The sequence below is a fragment of the Cololabis saira genome, chromosome 9 (genome assembly GCF_033807715.1).
Source record: "Cololabis saira isolate AMF1-May2022 chromosome 9, fColSai1.1, whole genome shotgun sequence".
Taxonomy (NCBI): Eukaryota; Metazoa; Chordata; class Actinopteri; order Beloniformes; family Belonidae; genus Cololabis; species Cololabis saira.
This window is the reverse complement of record NC_084595.1, coordinates 34,963,851-34,984,034: the sequence shown is the minus strand read 5'-3', so window position 1 is coordinate 34,984,034 and position 20,184 is coordinate 34,963,851. Positions and strand designations below refer to the sequence as shown.

Genomic DNA, 20,184 nt, shown 5'->3' with positions numbered 1-20,184 from the left:
CTCACCAGCCCTACTGACATTCACATAGTTATTGTATTAGACTGATATTAGACTGTGCCGTGCCGTTTGCCATGGCTTCACAAAAAAAAACGTATATCCTCAAAGTGTAAGTGGAACTTCATATTTTCTTGTCTTGTTAAAACAACACAGACCTTTGACTAGACAAATCTCCTAAGAGTGCCACAGATTTCTCCCTGCTGCACGTCCTTAAACTGCAGGCAGATAACATCACCTGACTGAACACTGACACTGTTCATATTATCTAATCTATAAATGATTACGTTTTTAGCCTCCATGTAACACTGAGTTATGCTTTGCTAACCTTTATTTAAAGACTGATGTTAAGTTACAACAAGAAGTACAGTGTCTGTGAATGATTTGTTAATTCATCTGACTTTATCTTGAAGTCCCTGCACAAAAAGCTCTTGCTTTTTTCCCTTCTTTTTTTGAAATAAATGTATTCAGTCTCCATATTTCGCGATTCCTTGAATAATGTAAAATGATCTTGGCCTTGACACCTGCAGTATAGTTTGTTTGGCCTTTCTTTCCCATATTCATTACTGTAAAGTCTTATTTTGAGGGTCTGGGTATATTAGACTGGAGGATTGAGTCCCAGATCAGGTGAAAAAACACTACTCGTAGATATTGCATGAATGTTTTTTAGCTTTTTTATGCAGACCTTGCAGAAGCATGTTGTGAGAACCACCCTCTTCACTGTCCAGTTCTCTTCTTCTGCAGAAAGTTTGAAACAGAATTGCAGATAGTTTTCAAGTTTTCTCATTCATCATCAAACCTGAAATGTAGAAGCAGTTTGATTCAGGATGGTAATACTTTCACTATCTCCAAACCTGACATGCCTTCAGTCGGTCAGTTGCTCCTTCCTCCTAATACGATTAGGAATTTGCCAAATTTCTTGTTGCTGCGAAACTGTTTCCATCACAGAAACCTGTCAACAACAGGAATTTTATGCTCTGTAACTTTTTTAACTTGAGAAAAAAGTGTAGCCATCAGCATACAGCTGCAAGTGAACTTTGTCCTTCTTCCAGATAGAACAACAACAGGGAGAGTATAAAAAGGGGGAGCCATGGAGGGAGAGGCTTGTTTTTGTTCAAGGAGTTGTATCGAAGCAGAGCTGAGCCAAAGGAAGGAAACTTTTACCAAAGGGTGAGTGCCACAATTATTTTCATTTTGTCAAGTGAGATAAAACTGGATTAAAACACATCATGCAACGTTTGAAATGACTATATGACGATACATAAATGAATAAACTGTAGGAAAAAGGATGCCAGCTTATTGCGTAATACAGTACAGTTGTTAAGAACACAATTTCGTCATCAGTTTATCACTTTACTGAACCTTTTTTTGCACCAATAAACTGTTATTTTTCATGCATGCAGTAACACAGTAAGAAAATAGTTTTTGCTTTCAGCACCTCTGTATGCTTATTTTTTTTCCAATTTTATTAACCATTTGAGGTTAAACTTGCATAGGAGTAGTTAATTACTGGAGACAACTTGTAGCTGAAACGATAGCCCTTATGTGACCTTATTTGTCCAAGTGTGGACACTTGTATCTGCTGAAAATAATAACTTTTCTTGTTTCCTGTTTTCGACCTCTCCCACTGTCCATTGCTCCCTGTGCTCTGCAGATCGGGGCAGTGAGGAGGCGCTGCAGAGATGTGGGCGGGCCTCAGCCTGCTCCTGACTCTCTGCCTGCTCCATGGCGGGGGGGCAGAGAGTGACGGGGGCGGGCCTCGGTGTCAGCCGGCCCCTCCCTGGCAGATAGGGGAGGTGGAGCCCATGAAGGGGGCGATGGGCCGGGTCACGGTGGTGGCCCTTCTGCAGGCTAGCTGACTGTTCTGCTTGGTGCAGGCTTCCAGGTATGGGACAACATCTGTTTAATACACAATACTTTTGGTTATTCAGGGGAAAAAAAAAGAAAAAAAGATGACATCCCATTGCATCAACCCTGTGGAAACTAAACTTCAGTAAAATAAAACAGTCATATTTGTATGTCCTTTCTTAAACAAAATGAGCTTACTTTTCAAGAGGTGTATCCTTTTCATACATGAATGTCATTTAAACTATATATATATATATATATATATATATATATATATATATATATATATATATATATATATATATATATATATATATATATATATATATATATATATATATATATACATACATATATATATATATACAGCATTGAAAGCATGCTCAACATCATGATCTATGATTCATCTTCACATAGAATGGATGGCCTGCGCCAGATGCTGGAGACTCGGGGTCTGAAAGATGTGGTTTACATGGTTATCAACCACCAGGGGGAGGAAGCACAGCGCCTGCACCCCTTGTTGACGCAGAAACTTTCAGAGAACATCGTTCTGTACAAACAAGTCGACCCACTGAAGGATGTTTGGCAGACACTAAATGGAGAGAAAGACGACTTCCTCATCTATGACAGGTTTGTTTTGTTTCTTAGTTACTTTTTACAGGGAAGATAATGAATCCATGTTTTAGTATGACTACTGTATTTACCTCTTTCTCCCTGTCTGTTTACCATCAGATGCGGCCGTCTCACCCATCACATTTCTCTTCCATACTCCATCATTGGTCATGGTCACATTGAGGGTGCAATCAAAGATACCTACTGCAACCGCATATGTGGAGACTGCTCGCATGAGGTATACACCATATCCTTTTGTTAATAATGAGTTAAAAACGAACACAAATTAGTCAAATAAATACATTTAGGTAGGGCTGGGCGATTTTGGACAAAAATAAAATCCCGATTTATTTCTCTGAAAACCCGATTTTCGATTTCGATTTCAATTTTTTTGGTAAAACTACAAAAGACAATGGAATAAATTGTTTCAAATATTTTATCTTTATTTTTAAAGAAAAATAGCAAACAAATTTCCCTATTGGGAATGAAGTGCAATTGAAAGATACTGTAAATCCTCATTTACAATTTTCTTGCCCAAACAAAGATGACTAGACGAGCTCTGTCTGTAATGCAGCCAGCTGCAAAAAAGGAAAATCGATTTTCCGATTTTCCTTTTTTAACATCGATTTTGATTAATAAATCCGATTTAGATTTAAAATCGATTAATCGCACAGCCCTACATTTAGGTATCCTGAATATTAAAACCTCTTCTGGTTTGGTCTCTTTTTTCATACAGAGTGCTGAGACCCCTGAGGAGTGCAAAGCGGGAGCGAATGCACAGCCCAATGCAGAAGGAACTCCAGCCGTAGGGAATGAAGATCATCACAGTCACCATCATGGCCATGGTCATAATGGTCATAACGGCCATCACGGCCATCACGGCTCTGGCCACGGTCACGGTCATCAGGGTGGAAACCACGATGGCGGTTCCCATGGCTCTGACCGTGGACAGAGTCAACAGGGTGTTAGACCACAGGAACACGACCGCCTCGATGCGGGCTCACATCACATGCAGCAAGCAGTGCAAGTACACCAGCTGCCACAGGAGGCCGTCCAAGCCCCTGTTAGGCCTTGAGTATCGGGAAAGAAGAGGTGAAACTCAGTGTACAGCTGACGGGGGACGGCCGTCTCTGACGGAGAAGCCTCTCCCCGGGCCAGCTGATGCTGACACTGACGCAGGTTGTTTGGCGATGCGGGCAGCGAGCAGCCACGCGGTCTCTGACACTGTGACGAGGCGTTGCCCGCCTCCTGACAGTGACACGGACTGACGGGGGAAGCGTCCGGTGATGTTAGGGAGACCTGACAGTGACGCTTGCCTCCTGCTGCTTGACAGCAGCCTCAGCCAAACGGGTGAACCTGACCCCCCGGGGTTGTGAGCTGAGCATGAGAACAGCTGTAAGCTGGGACTCCTGCCAGCCACCAACCCTTTTTACCAACTAGTATTACCCTGGGAGCGGAGGATGGGCAACCTGGACAGCAGGGATGTTGAATAGATGAATCGCTTTAGAAAAATATACATAAGATAAATAAATACAACAGCTGAAGCATTGGATGCCAGCTTATTATTCATACTGTTGAACTTTAAAGAATGTGTTTCAACGTGGGTCCATGTCCATGAGTTGCTCTCCTCTTATCTCAGGAGTCCATGTGGTTGTCATGTTCATAGATTGCCTCTTCCAGTTTGTTCTCACCGTCCTTTATGAAACCAGACGCAGAAACTATGCTCTAGTGGCGTCTGGACGATGTCAGGCAGGAGAGAACGGAGAAGGCACTACAAGAACAGGGCAAACACTTAAAACAATTCAGAGCTAAAAAAAAAAATTGAAGTAGATATATTTACGAGGAATAAGAGAAGATTATGGTAGATGCACCTTTTATTTTTAGGGAACGTCAATATCACGTCTGGAAGTCATGCTTTGGAATTAGTCTTTCGCACATAACAGCAGAGTCATAGTGAAATAAAAAAAGTCTTTTTGTCTTTGTACTCAACGATATGCAAGAATTTACCAGCTTTGACCTATTTCCTGTGGGACTCTTCATTGCCACAGAGACATTTTAAATTTATTGCGTTCACCAAGTATCTGCACTGACTGTCTATATAGCATACATTTATCCAAGGCTTTTTTTTTTCTTTTTGAAAATAAGTTTCTATTGTTCGGGAAAGGAGTGAAGGGAAATGAGAGAGAAGCAATGAATGACTGCTGGAATACACGCCTCTGTACTTAATGATGGTTTCGGGGGGAAGATGAAAATCACCCAGAAAACTTGATGCACACACAGAGCTTGTGCTACGTTGAGAGTTGAACTTGGAAACTGTTAGTCTAATAAAGATGGTTTAATTGCGAGTACTTAAATGTATGTTCTTGTTCCTTCTTATTGAGATATATATATATATATATATATATATATATATATATATATATATATATATATATATATATATATATATGCATACACATATATACGTACACAAATAAATGCTTTAGCAACAAAAGATTCTGCTCCTGTACTACACATACACACGCAGTATGTACGTCAACAGACGGCAATGAAGGACTGAACCTCCTTCCGACTGTGTGGCCTCTTCACTGACCTCATATGTTCTAACTACATTTGCACACAAATTACATTTAAGTGCTCCTTAAATTGAGATTATTAGGAAGAGTCACAATTCAATTCAACCTCAAGAGTTCTTTTCAGTTTCCTGTCATCCATGTACAAAGATGTCAATTATTTTATTTCTAAATATAGTGGTTATTAATACATTAGCTTTTCCTAACTGTCTGAGGAATGAATGCCTATCTTTAAAAAAAAAAGGCCTGCACGGGCTGTGTGAAAAGAAACAAAACTCAAAACCTCAGTGACTGCGTTTCCATGCACTCAGTAACCCTTTTAAAACCTGAATATTGACAATAACCCGAATTTGCATGGCCATGTAAACACCAATAACCCCTTTGAATAACCCGAATTTGCTCATATTCTTTTTAAAAACCCGAATATGACCCCTGGGTTACTCCTTTTAAAATCTGAATATTCGGTCATATAAACGCCAACGGAATATCCCGATCAAACGGAACAGGAATTTGTTTTCTGCTCATGCTCTGTTCACAAGTAATCCTGGTCTTTTGAGTCCAGGACGTTTTTATAAACACGGAGAAACGCAAGACCACGCCACACTTTTGGAGTGAGGAGGAGACTAATCATTTTATAAATGTAAGGAAGGATATGAACATTTTGGCATTTGTAGACGGTAGAAAGTACGGGGATAGTGAGATTTACAAGAAGGTGAGCGAAAAGTTGCGCGAAGCAGCATTTGTTTTGAATTTGGATACAGGAAGAAGAAGTGGAAATTACGCCAATTGCGTCATCACGTTCTCTGCGCATCTTTGGTTTGATCGGGATATCCCGAATGATTAATCACCATGTATACAAGGATAACCCTGTTTGTTCAGTAACCGGAATATTAGCAATAACCCGAATTTTGACTGCATGTAAACATAGTCACTGACAAAGGCAGCTACAGAGCAAGTGTAAGCTAATAGACCAGCAAGTTGGACAGAGTGGCAGGAAAAAAAGAGTAGACAAGATAATATATACTCCCAAGCAGGGGCGGAGCAGGGGTCCCAGCCTAGGGGGGGCGAAGCATTCTAGATGGGCCCTTGTGGCCTAAACATCCCCGTTAGAACATAATCGCTAAAAATGCCACAGATCAGGCCCAACCAACCGCAATTCCAACAGCAGCAGCGACACGGTCAGAACCATTCAAATGAGGTTTCAGCACCATGGATTTACCAGTCATTATGTCAAACCTAATTATAAGCCTAATGCAGACTTTAAGATATAACTATCAAACTGGAGATAAAAATCTAATGACATCCAGTGATGTCTATGGAAGCTCATTTCCGCCAGTAAAAGAAAAAAATAAGATGAAATCTTAGCCTTAAAAATAAAAATATCCCCACGGTAAGTCATAATTATGAGAAAAAGTCATCATTTCGACTTTCTATCTCATAATTTCGACTTTTTTATCTCATCAGCCGGTTCTTCACCTTATTTGCTCTTATCAACGGCGAAGTCCCTCTGGATTGAGAGCAAGGTGAGGTTGCCAGGTTGGGCAGGTTTCAGCCCAATTGGGCTAAAAAATATATATATTTGGGCTGCTTTTCCTGGGTTTTACTAAATATTTAGGAGAAATTATTAACAAAAAAAAGTTTCCATTATGGCAGAGAAAAGTAGAAACTTACACAATAAACTCACTGATATATTTGCTTTAATCTGCTCCATTTTATTGTAGTTTTTGTTTGGAGCCTGAACTTTTTTTTGGGTTATTTAGTAATGTGAAGATGAAATGTAGGTATTACGAATTTAATAATTTATGGTTTTAACAAGAGAATGTAAGATTCGGGCTGGTTTTTCATTATTTCAGTGGGTTTTACGTTGCATTTGGGCTGGAACCTGTCAGATGTGGCAACCTCAACCGCAGCACTGGATTTCTTAATGACTCGTCTTTTTGGTCACAATAAACTTGCTCTCATCAACGGCGATGTCCCTCTGGATTGAGAGCAAGGTGAGGTTTGATAGTCTGGCCCCATCCATGCAGCCCGGAGACAGTTTTTAATCAACTTCAGCTGCTGAAACTCAGCATGAGTTTAGGCTCTGATGCGACAACTGGCTCGACGCATTGCTACGGCGTAGTGTACGCGACGACGCGCACCCTACGCCGTAGGTTCTGTGTTGTTGTAACGCGGAACCGTAAATCAGCCTTAAACAGATGCGTCTGCGAACCCGTGCATGACAGGCAGAGACACACGGGGAGAAGGGACTATTTGTTTCATTTTTATTTTTTAAACAACTTTATCCTTATGAACGCAAGTGTTATACAGTCCAACTTTCCTTATTTTATTCAGAACACTTTTTTTTTTTTCCTTCTTCGGAGTGGGCCCCCCCGGAGCAGTGGGCCCGGGGCGGCCGCCCCCCCTGCCCCCCCGCCTGCTCCGCTACAGCTCCCAAGTACTGACAAGACACGTGTGATCAATCAGGAGAAATCAAAGAACAAAAAAGTCAAGCCAAAATTCCCCACACAAGGAATCAGACTTTCAAACTAAAATAGGAAGTAAAGCAAACTTTACAGAAACAGAAGAGAGCACAGCAGCCAAAGAAGAACTCAGAAAAACTCAAGAAATGCAAGAACCATCATCTAATGTGGCATCAACAGGAGGAGGATCGGGAGCTAATTGATCCATGATGTAACGATGTCGGTCCACAGCTCTATAGCTTCAACATTCAAAGTGCAACATTCTCTGCTGGGTGTTATGTAGCTAAATGGCCTGACGGACTGTGTGTCTGAAAAGGTCAACAAGCAAGCAGAGGTAATAAATGAGGCTGAGGTGGACAGCTTGTGTGGGCGTAATTGGGCTGAAGATCCAATACAGGGGAACAGTGACTTATGGGTAATTACCAGCAATGTCCTGAGACAAAGAGCTGTGAGTGGCTGTCTCAGTGATTCAATCAGCCCCACACAGCGCAGTACACAGCCCCTGTCTTAATTGTCCAATATGCTTTCCCCTTGATGCACAACTGTTTCTGCAGTCGTTTCCTTCTCCCCGCTTACTCCGGCAGCAGCGGGAGGACAGAATCACATGCATGTGAACTCATTCACACAGAGTTCCTCTGTGAGGGTCACAAACAAGTGCCGATTCTCCACCCAACAATCACGGCACACACACACGTATGTGATTTCTATTTCTTCCCTCCTCTCTTACTGTACACGTATACACGCAATCCACTTTAACCTGTTTAACCAAACCACAGTGGACTGAGAGTTTTCTTCATGAACATACTTTGTTGCTGCTGAAGGATAGTCTGAGCTAATGTTCGAGCACCGCGCTGCACATGTACTTTCAATAACCCATTTGAAAGTGAGTTAAAGAGCTACTGGGAAGGGTAGAGCAAATTGCATCTCAGAATGGATTAAATAGTCAATAATCGGTAAAAATGATCCTGATAATCATGGGAAATCCAGTTTGCTTTAGCTTACGTTTGCACTTCCTAACTCTAGCATTAGATTAGAAAATTACGTAATGGCTTTGATTTACGGTGAGCAGGTTGGAGGGGAGCAATGAGATAAGATGAGGCCCGAGAAACTGCTTTCAAAGCATGTTTTCTTTCTTTTATAAACCCAACACAGACAAAAACAATTCAGAAGATTCTGTGTATTTATTGTGTAAATTGTTAAGAGCTTATCGATCACATACACAACACAAGAAAGGCTCAATGGCAAGAGAACAATAACAAATCATTACAGATCAACACAGTTCTTGGCCTAAAGCAAAGCAGCAGCCATTAGAGAAGCACAGTGGCTCTGAGGACAGAGGGGTTCAACATGAAAAACAGCCCTGTTAATGGCCGGAGCCAATGCAGGCTGATATATTTCACATTTGACACTACGATGCAGATATTTCCGAGTGTGGCATGTGGAGCATTTCTAGTTTTACGAGCCTGGATGACACACGGCGGCGAAGGCGTCACACATGAGAAGAAGGTAATAGAGTGAAGCCACTGAACATCATAAAAAAGGCAGGCTGCATGCAAGTCAAGAATTAAATTTCTTTAACAAGCTGAAAAATGCAGGGCTCCTTTTCTTTGTCTGATAAAGAGCATCGACCGGCAAAAATTCCACCGAGATAACCTCAAGACGCAAGCAACCAAAGCCACTCTTGCAAAAAAAAAACAAAAAAAAAAAAAAAAAAAAAAAGCGGTTGCACGCAAAAACACGTCATCATAAAGAACTCAACCTCATGATGCTCTTCTCAATAAAAAGAAAGACTGAAATCACATAAAAGGGAAAAAAGTAAGAATGCAGAGTGACAATATAACTAATTCACCCCACTTATATTTTGATATGACTTCATATATGATCTATCTGCTTTAACTATCCATAAAGTCTCTAGTAAACATCAAATACTCCATTATAGTACATAATTCTAACAATCTGTTACCATAAAATATGTTTGATAAACACAAACTCGGTTGACCAGATCTAAAGCTTATTCATATTGATGGTTCCTCCCTGTCTGGTTACTGTGCTAGCTGGAAAACATGATGCTGCTTTATAGTAACATGTAAATCACAAACTTGATTTAGTCAAAAATACAAAATCTGAATACTATCTTAAACATCACATATATACTGTATGTGTACAAAGTGCTTCCTCTAAAGTGTCTTCAACATTTATAGGCTTCAAAAACACTTTTTTTTTTACATTATAAATGGGTGCAGTGAAGTGGCAAAAAAAAAAAACCCAACTCAATATAGTAAACATCTGTACAGTAAGCTTGAAGAAAAATAAAGCACACCTCCCAATTTATCTGTCAAACTGTCACCATCACAAACACTGTAATTTCTCACTTTTGTAATCACATCCCATATTCCAGTTACACATTCACATTCACCGCTGTACAACTGAAACAGAGTCTAGACAATGCTTTGCTCCATTGTCTGATCTTCCTTCAAAAACATTAAAAGCATTCTGGGATCCGTGGGTGGGCGTGAACATTGTGTCTGAATTTCATTTTGCAATATAACAGTTAAGCGGAAAAAATAACTGAACCGAATCCCCGATGTACCCGTTTGTCTAGTGTTGTTTTAAAATGATCGGTCGCATAGAACTTGCATGTTGTGTGACGGTTGTGGTCTCTCGACTGAGCCCTTCCCACCACAGTGAGGCTGAGCGTAGGAAATACGCCTGTAACAAGCAGCAAATACACTGTGACTCGTAACAATGACATAAAAATATACACTTATGATCTTTTTTTTTCTTTTTTACAGCACTAGTGAATATATTAAGACATTTCTGCAACAGCATTAACTTGCTGGTATCGTCTGCACAGGGCAGCAGCAACAGAGCGGTTTGTTTTTTTTTTTTCCCTTTTTTTCCCTTTCAAAGATAAAAGAGAGACAGAGAGAAAAAAATGGCACATTTGTATCTGGTTCACATATCAAAACTGTCTTTCTATGGCTCTTGCTTTGCCTCTCTTTCTTACGGGATTGTCTGATACAAAACCTAAAGTATTCCCTCCAAGTTATTGGTCTTTTTATGAATTATGCTGAAACAGCATAATTCGCCAGCTGAAAGAGTTTCTTTTTTAAATTTTTTTATTTTTGACGTTATGTTTTGTTCGCAGTGAGTAGTTCATATGAAGGCAGAGGACTTGATGCAATAACAATACCTTTGATTCAGTCATGACCCTGAATAAAAACTGTTGTGTCGCATCACAAAACATTCGATAAAAGATGAGCGTTTTGACGTCTAGTTCACAATATCCTATTTTGTTGGATTTGTGGCATATTGTGAGGTCTTTATGACATAATTCAAAGGAGAAAAACATAAGGAGAATCGAATCTTGTGTAATTCACACAGATAATTATATAAGGCTTATGCAGTAACTGATAGACTTTTTTATATAAGCTAATGCAGGTAAATAAGTTGATTAGGCAACAACTTTTGCATAAAAAATGCCCTGAATTGAGTTACTCTTAGAAAAGTATGGCATCCATGCTTAATTACACACATGTTGCTAGCCGGATCAGCTCAAAACGAGAAACTCTGTCAAACTGTGATTAACATTTCAGATTCTTAGATTGTGGTTTCAGCTTACAAAAGGCAAAATTACTTACAATTTGTAATTAAGGCAACTTTTTTTAATGCAGTGTTTGAATATATACGCGTGCATTCATGTGTCTCTAAGCGCTTGTGCAGGGCTTTACGGTCATAGCTTATTTGTACATGAGGGATTTGAACCGATTCATCTTTACAGCAATGCATAAATGGAGAAATCCAAGTCACATAGCATAGTACCATAACACTGAAAAGGTAAGCCAAATATCACTATAGTAGGCACAGGTTTTTAAATGGTGTTTTCGTGGCAGATAATATAGTGTTGGCTAATTACTGTACATTTATTTTACACGTTCACAGCCTTTCAACTTGTTCCAGTTGCTGTCCTTGCAATAAAAGCACAACATGACAAGAATACACCTCCCACTCACAGAGCCTGACCAAAAAAAGATGTGTGGCATGTGGCAGCTGTATGGGCCAACATGCCTTTGAGCAAGACACCTGGTGGTGCTGCCTACACATGCCTATACAGCACAGTTTGCACAGACTGACTCCCAGCTGTGAGTCAATCCCTTTCAGGCAGAGTTGTGATACACTTTATGGTCGGCCAACGTGAAAATAAAATCAAAATTAAAAAAAAAAAAAAAGAACTCCATTTCCCAGACTTCCTTTCAAGCTAGAGAAAGAGATAGCAGGGATCCTGTTGGCAAGTCCTTGCACTGACCTCTCATTTCTGTAAGAAAGTATCCAATGTTTTTTCCGTTAAATGCAATGTTCTGATATCATATAGTCCAGGTTTGGCCACGTATTCATGACGGCGTGATCAGCTTTGAGAAAGTAAAGCCAGAGATGTGAATCTGCATAGCTGTGTTTCATATAGTTTTTTTCTTTTCTTTTTCTTTTTTTTTTTTTACAAAAATATAACTATGCTGAGGTACTAATAAGATGAAATGATGAGACTGGAAATGTGAGTGGCAATCATCTCGCAGGGCGAATGCTGTCAGCATCAGCATGTCAGTCAGTTATAAACATGACGTGCTTGTGCTCGCCCCGGTCAGTACGGCAACAAGATTAAGACTTCAATAATGTCATTGCTCTAAGTACAATTCGCCACAGATGTAATGCAATCTAAGGCAGTTTATCAAAGGCGCACTCACGACAATCATGCATGGACGCATGGGTGTTGGCAACGAGAGCAAACTGTGCATTTAGTTAATGATGTTGCCTTTTGGCTGTTTCTTCATCATGATAATTTAGCGGATCGAAAACAGTTAGAGTACATTGTGCAGGTTTTCCTGTCTCCCCCTGAGCTTCCACTGAAAACCGACAGCTGCACGTGCTCATCCGCTCAGTGTGTTTGCAAGGTTTTTTGGTTTGTAGCAGGAATCAGGTAGGGGCGACTGCAAGGGACTTCCTGTTTAATATGTCTTACACCTACAGTTCGGCTCTGGAGTCAGTTCACGGAGAAAAGTTCCCCAGCAGGTCTGGTGTAACGTACTCTATAGGCATAGGGGCTTTGAGAGGGTGCTGGGGCAGGCAGGGAGGGGGGGATTGGCGAGGAGGCGGGTTGAGGAGCAGACTGTGATGAGTGTCCAACTCCTGCACCACCGTGTAGTCTGCTACAGGGGCAAGGAACTGGGGGGGAGGGGAGTCGGGGAGAATGTAAGGCGACTGACTGGCATCTGTGGTGGCTGCAGGTTTGGACTGTGTTGGCTGGATGGTTTGGTATCCCTCCCCAGGCATGGGAGCGTCGAGGGGAGTGCCGATCTGCCGGGCGTTGCTCTCAGTGGTGTAGCCGCCTCCCTCTGCATCCACCACCAGCAGCTGAAACTGAGGCTCTCTTGGCTTCCGGTCCTCATTCTCCTCGCCTTCATCACTTTGTTTTCCCTTCTTTTGCGATTCCTTCTCGGAGGTTGAGCCGTCCTGGGTTCTGAGCTGCTGACCGGGGGACAGCACCACCCCGCCAGAGGGCATGACATTGCTGACTTGGGCGTAGAAGTCTGTGTTGACCCAAGTCTGCGGTACTCCAGTCTGGGTTTGAATGAGGGGTCTGTCCCCTCTCTCCGAGGCCGGGGCTTGCTCTGCAGCGTTCAGGGAGGGGTCTCCGTCTTCGGGCTGGCCCGGCAGCAGGGAGCCCATCCATATTTGGTTGTCTCGTTCGTGTAGATCTGCAGCGTAACAGCTGGGCTGGTCTGAGTCATCACTGGGTTGGCTGGAGGAGAAGAATTAGAATAAATAAAAAAAAAGATTAGAGGAGCAACACAAAATCAGCATATTTACAACAAAATCTTGTGGAACGATTTAGGTGGAAAAAACTCAAGCCATTTATTTGAGTCAATATACAAAGAAATCCTCTATATCACATGCTTTTGTTGTAATTGATCTGTGTAATACTTTTTATTTTGATTTGTTGTGATGTGATGTATTGTAAAAAAGGGTAGGCATTAAATAAGCTACGGCTTCAGTCTACACCTTTTTTGGTTCATTTATTTATATATCCAGCTTTACTGTGGTGCATGTTTTGATTGACTAATGGACCAAAATAAAACTAACTAACTAAACTAACTAAAAGATGGTTTTGTCATAATACCTGATGGAGGAACAGTCACTGAGTTTCTCAAGGGGCCAAAATATTATGGGATGGTAGTAATAAGGAGGTTGATACTGGCTTTGTTATCATTATTATTATAGGGTGACTATGATGACAGTGACACTAATAATTCATTCATTCATTCATTTAAATGTAACATTTGTACTGTGAATGTTGGGATTATTAAGTTGTTATGTAAGTCATGAGTATTAAACTAATTATAATTATTTCATTATATTTGCTAATATCTTAATTGTAAATTGTGGCAACCATCCAGCTTCTACATGGGAATTCAGTTGTGGTGGGAAAAATATGTTTTACTTCTTCCCACTCCCTTTCAAGCTTAATGTGTATATAATGTTCATGTATGTTGTGTTCATATGTACATTAAAGGGAATTTGTTTGTTTTTTCACTCTTCTATAGTATATGCTTATATAGTACATGTTCAGAATAAACTAGCACAAAACCAAACCTGATGCTGTTGGAGCTGCCGACGGTCCTGTGGCTGACGGACTGGGGCAGAGCCAGAAGTCTTTCGGTGTCTGAGCCCTGACTGTCCTCTCTGACGTCTGCATCCTCCTCATCAACCTCAATGAACTCCACCCACGGCTCATCTTGGTAAAAAGCGTCTGAATAAGGTGGCAGGCCGCCAATACCGCCACCACTCAGGATAAAGTTCAGCTCCTCCAATTTCCCCTTCTGCATTTTCACAAAACAGACCACACAAACCATGAATGACCAACAGTGTCATCCAAATAGTACCAAAGCATTTTGATAATCAGTGATTCATGGCATTTCTTCTTTAAATTAGTATGAACTGTGTAAATATTTAAACTTTTCAGCTGCAAACCCAAAACGAGATTGAACTTTGTCAAATTAAGAAATGTAATGATTATTATTTTCCTTTTATTAAATGCCTTCAGGACTTTTTCTGAGGTTTTATGGTTGCTTTTAGATGCATGTTACATCATCAGGAACCCACAACATGCTCTTGAACTGAACCCCTCTTCAAGTATTATTTTCCTCTTGTGCGCTTCATGGACTTCCCACTTATTCTGCTTTGTTTTTACAGGCAGCGATTGGGAGTGGAGCAGGGGATAGACTGATGATTATGTGGCCTTGCATAGCTAAGCCAAACAGGACAGATGGATGCGCTCAAGTCTGCTTTTGATCAGAACAACGGTGAAAAGACAGAACGGTTGCGTAAAACTTTATATAATCCCTTTACAGGACAACAATCCACAAAGGCATGTTTTGTCTGCTGTGATTATTGACACTTGCAATGTTCCTGGCAAAAAAGTAAAATAATTAAAACCGGTTATGAAAAAAAGTTGACTAAGAGAAGTAACGCTTAAAATGAAATGAAAAAAAACACCAGTCATACAAAAGTACCTTCAACATCTCTGAATCGATGCCTTTGATTTTAGGTGCAGGAACGGGCGGCAACAGGATCATCATTAATCTGCAACGACATGAGGCAGTTATTTTATCTGCAGTTGTCAGTATTAAGCTTTAAAATACAGAGGCATGCAAAAGTAATGTCACCCCTCACTCATACACAACCTCATACACACACACACACATGCACAAACTTTACATTTTATTTACTGTGAGTAGTGAGTACAATAAAATCTGATTTGCAAATGGCATTAAATTAAAGATGACACTTTTTTTTTTAAACATCAGGCAAGATTACTTCTTTGTTCATGGCAAAAAGGAAACCTATACATGAGCATAAATTTGGACGCCTTGCATTGTTAGTAGCTTTTGCAAAATACACAACCTAGAAATGTTTTTTGTAGCCAGCATGTACGCTTTCACTTTTTGTTTGGTGGATTTGCCTGTGAGGGTCTCTTTTCTTTTTAATTAAACCCATTCTTCCCTCCAACTGGGGCATTTTCAATATTCTATCAGGTATGAAACAAACCCAAACATAATCGATCCACCCTCATGTTTACGAGATGAAAAGTGTAAACTTTGCAGTACAGGCAAAAGTTTCATCTCATCTAATCTTTCAAAATGAATGGGTTTGTTTTGTCCAAGTTTTTGAATGGTACTAAATCACTTGTCATTGCAGCCAATCAGTTGTGTAAACATTAATATTTTATTTCAATGAAGAACCAAAGGATTTTATTCAATATCTCATTTGAAAACTTTATGACTGTTTTATTTTGGGTGAGAGGAAAACAGAGGAAAAGGAAAACTTTCTTTCTGGAATTTTCCATGCAGATTATCTTTTTATTCAAGTGTTTTTGGATAGTAGTACAGTGCACTACCACTAGAGAGTCTGCAAAATCGGCCTGAGGACATTCTACAATAAATGAAGGTCTGGATTTCCTTTTCTTGCGTTTTTTTAGTTTTCCATGAACTCTGTCCTGATCTGGTACATCTAAACATGACCTCAAACAATCTTGTTATGTGCTTTTTCTTCTTTTACCTACGAACTAAAGAAGTGGCTCTCAACTATCTCAACTGGCTTTTTAAAGTGCAAGGCCGCTGAGTTCATACAGCTTTCAAGTCAAAACTTATCTAAAACCTCAAGTTTTCTCGGGTTGCCCAAACTTTTGCATGGTCCTATTTTGTTTCAGAATAAAATTGTGCAAAACTGATATTGCACTAACCCATTGTAGAGCTCTTAAATAGAGAGTCACCTCTTTAATTTTGTACAATTTTGTACTTTACAGTTAACACATTTTGACAAATCACACACACGTTTGCATGTTTCTGTATTCTGCTGAAAAAGGAAAATTATATTTGTATGAATGACACAAAGTGACTGTTCCTACCTCTGCTGCTGCGAGAGAACTATCAGCAAAATGAGTATAAATATTCCCACAATCCCGAAAATAAGAACCAGAGTGAGCAGGACAGCAGGCCCTAAAAACAAGTGAGACATCACTTATCAAGATCAGGGCTAAATATGTGCATGCTCATTGTTTGAACGAACAGAACTGCCAACCACACATCACTGCATCTCCCCAAAAAGGACATTTCCTGCTCAAACCGCGCACCAACAATGTCTCACCTTGGCTAGGAATCTCTGTCGCTTGAATGAAGATGGACTCGCTGAAGTCGCCGAACTTAGTGAAGGCTTTCATCCGGCAGCGGATGTGCAGCTCAAACTCTTTTCCTATTTGCAGGCCGTAGATCGTCTGCTGAGTGTTGGGCTGCACCTCCAGCTGAAAGTTGTAGATTCACAAAATGAAAAACATCATGTTGCTGTTTTTAACTGACCAGACTGAAGCCAGCAGAAGGTAAGCAAGGTGTTAAAAAGTCAGAGTTTATGTTTGGGCACTTTTAGCTACAACTGTTGAGGCCCTAGATGCTTCTATTATAACAGAAGCCTCTAAGGGCCCGATTTACTAAGATCCTAAATAGAGAGTACTAAATTGCGTGTGCACTGAAAAAGTTTGCGCGTGCTGTTGTTGTGTGTTTTGCGGGTGATCAACTAAGATTGCGTGCGCAATTGATAACAGGTGCAAACCGCAGTATTTAAATGAGGTGTTGCGCGTCTTACGGTTTGCGAGCGCAAACTTTGCGCCATGGAGAGTGGATGGAAAGCAGGATATAGTCGCAAGCGCAAAATGAAATTTGACGCGGTGGAGTTAGAAATATTAGTGGAAGAGGCAAATAAACCCATTCATGAACTACAGCAAAGACATTTAAACATTACCAAAAGAAACGCAATATCGGAGAAAATCTGCGATAGAATAAATGCAGTTGGTAAAACAAAAAGAACGGCAGATGAGGTTAAAACAGAGTCGGCGGCAGAACAGATCTAATTGGGGGGCACATAATAACCAGCGATGTAAATGCTTAATATGAGTTTGCCATCAACGATCACAGCAAAACAGTTTCAATTACACAACATACTGCAAAATCTCTTTTTAATACACACACACACACAAGTGTATTGTGCACCCAAACTGCAAAAAAAACAAAAAACTACGCCGTCGATTTAACGCAGAACCATAATTCAGGCGAAGCTGCAGTCTGTCTGCGCTGATCCTGACACACCGGGTCGGAGCGGATTTGGTCATGATGTTTAACCTGTGTTTTGTGATTAATAAGCACGGGTTTTAATTAAATGTAATTTACGAAGGATGATTTCATGTTCAATAAGATAAGTAATCAATAAAATACAAAGTTTGGCACAAAGGCTTGGCCTGCTTGTGGGCGAGTGGAGGGGGGCACATTAAAAGAAGATATAAGGCGAAGAACTAAAGAAAACGTGGCCTTTAATAAAACTTGTGCAACCATTTTTAAAATAGCATGCAGCAGAATAAAGACTCTCTCTCTGCGTATTCTTTGATTTTGGATGTCGCCTCCTTGCCACAATAACAGCAGCAGCAGATTAGCACCTTCCTTTCGAACGTATTAAATACAGACGCAATCACAATACGCGCAATTACTTTCAGGCTTGGTAAATCTCATTGCACGTGGTAAATGGAGCAATTTGCATCTTCCCCCTCCCAGTATTTAGTATTATTTATTTCTGGCGGGTACGCCCCATATTGATTATTCATCAGGGCAAAAGTACTAAAGGAACAGCGTGTGCTATTTTGCGCATTTGAGAGACGCAGTCCTCTTTGCACGCTGTTAGTAGATCAGCTGGCACTTTGGTTTGCGGGTGATGTCAAGTTTGCACACGTTTTTACGCACGCAAACCTTTAGTAAATCAGGCCCTAAGAGCGTTAACAAAGCTGGATTTCTGAAGCTGGCTGGCTGGGGAGTAATGAATATGACTGCAGACGGTCCAGTGGCCTTTAACCTACTGATCCCTCCCTTCCCTTCCTTCAGAGCAGCTCTGTTTTCTCGGAGGGCTCTGCTCTGGCTTCCACAGCCTTGCCAACAAAGCTACGCTGCATTTCAGCCACAAGAGTTTGGGGGGGGAGGGAAGGGAAATATGATACTGTTGCTTTTATGACCCACTGACAATTTACTTTAAAGAATGTGCAACAGTGTTGGTGTAAGCTTATGCAAGTGAAAAGGTCAATGTTAAACCGTTTGAAAGCGGGTGTGTTTGTGTGCATCTCTTAAATGGAGAGTTCAGAAAGAGGACTCACTGCTTCCCAGTTTGTGGCGTTCCTCTCTCTGTACTGGAGCTCATACTCAATACGCATCCAGCCTCTCTCGACATCTGCGGAGGGTGGGGGCTCCCAGCTGACCATGACATCGTAACTCAGCCCAGAGGGACTCACATTCAGCAGGGTCCAGTTCAGGGACACTGGCGGGTCGGGACGCACTGTGAGGGGGAAGAAAAAAAAGGCAAAAGTTCAGATTTGTGCAGAATGAAAACATGCAGCTGTTTACACCCTTTCACTCGGTAATGTACGTCACAGCCCACAGCGGTTGACAACGGATAACACTCCATCAAAAATATAGGTTTTAACTTCATTTCATTCCACAAAGTTAAGAAATTATAAAAAGTGAAAAATATATTTATGATCTCACTGGCTCATTGACTGAACCGATGGCTAGCAGTCTGAAAAGCCGGAAAGGTACCGTATTTATTTACTTTTTTCCTTTTTAAAGTTGTCTGATGAGTTGCTTTACATTTCACAACTTCCTCTTGAGCTCATGTTGTCTAAACTCAGAGTTGACTGTTATTTTTTTCAATTCAGATGTTTATTTTACGTTTGTGTTTCCAAAATGGAGACACCAAATTAAAGCAGATTGTTTTTCCTGAATGAGATGAATGGGGACAGTTTCAGATTCACTCATTCTGCATAATTCCGCTTCTTCTTCTGGTTTTGGTTTCTTTGTGTCTTGGATACGGGGCAAACAGCACTTTGTTTATGCAAACGATTAAGCAGAGAAGCTTCAGTCAATTTATGACCCAAGGTCAGAGTGGGAAACACGCCTGTGCATTCTTGTGCACCTTCATGACTCATAAATCTGGCAAAACCAATGCCAATCCAAATGGGGTGGTTTGTCGTAGAAATTTTAGAATTATTTTGAAATCCACACTTATTAATTTCAAAAGTTTTCCTAAATCTTTTGCAGACCTCGCAGGCATCTACATGCTTTTTTCTTAAATGTTACATCTTAAAATGATGGGAGAAGGTGTACCAACGAGACCTAGTTAGCAGACGTTTAAATGCGAAACACCCTGAAAAGGTTCTGATTCTTGGTTCCTGAATTGGACACAAATGATGCCACCTTGACCTGCACACCATTCTAGCACAACGTAGAAATGTCCGCCGCTGCTTTCAGCTGTTGTGCCTGCTCTGAGCTGGGCTGAGGGCTAGGAGGGATGGCTGCAGCAGCTCTGGCAGTGCTTAATGAAGATCGTTTTGGCTCTCGTTTAAGAAGTGGTTTCATTAAAGACGTCTGAAACATGGACATAGTCACTTATATATTAGGGAAAGTAATAGTATAACATAAACTAAGCTAAAATAGCTAGCTTTTGGTAACTGGGTTAAAATGGGCGTGTTCCATATGAACAGCGACTTTAAGGATTCAACCCACTTGTTCTTCAATGTGCTTCAATGGTTCAAATCTTACTTGCAAGATAGGGCC

General features: G+C 40.7%; 2 protein-coding genes across 3 annotated transcripts in view; one reads left to right on the top strand and one right to left on the bottom strand.

The window, feature by feature from the left end:
• The first annotated feature begins 1,065 nt into the window (after window positions 1-1,065).
• selenop (selenoprotein P) lies at window positions 1,066-4,808 on the top strand. Its single transcript, XM_061729363.1, has 5 exons — window positions 1,066-1,164; window positions 1,649-1,879; window positions 2,260-2,472; window positions 2,575-2,692; window positions 3,191-4,808. The coding sequence occupies exons 2-5, from the start codon at window positions 1,677-1,679 to the stop codon at window positions 3,806-3,808; spliced, it is 1,152 nt and encodes a 383-aa protein (XP_061585347.1). The 5' UTR covers window positions 1,066-1,164; window positions 1,649-1,676; the 3' UTR covers window positions 3,809-4,808.
• A 4,406-nt stretch (window positions 4,809-9,214) lies between these two features.
• ghra (growth hormone receptor a) overlaps window positions 9,215-20,184 on the bottom strand; it is a 40,765-nt gene continuing 29,795 nt past the window's right edge. For both annotated transcript variants that reach the window (XM_061729361.1, XM_061729362.1), the window contains exons 5-10: window positions 18,729-18,907; window positions 16,688-16,841; window positions 16,449-16,539; window positions 15,055-15,124; window positions 14,135-14,361; window positions 9,215-13,283 (exon numbers count right to left, since the gene is read on the bottom strand). In XM_061729361.1, the coding sequence (XP_061585345.1) occupies window positions 12,530-13,283; window positions 14,135-14,361; window positions 15,055-15,124; window positions 16,449-16,539; window positions 16,688-16,841; window positions 18,729-18,907 (1,475 nt within the window). In that variant the 3' untranslated portion in view covers window positions 9,215-12,529. The remainder of the gene's footprint in view (window positions 13,284-14,134; window positions 14,362-15,054; window positions 15,125-16,448; window positions 16,540-16,687; window positions 16,842-18,728; window positions 18,908-20,184) is intronic.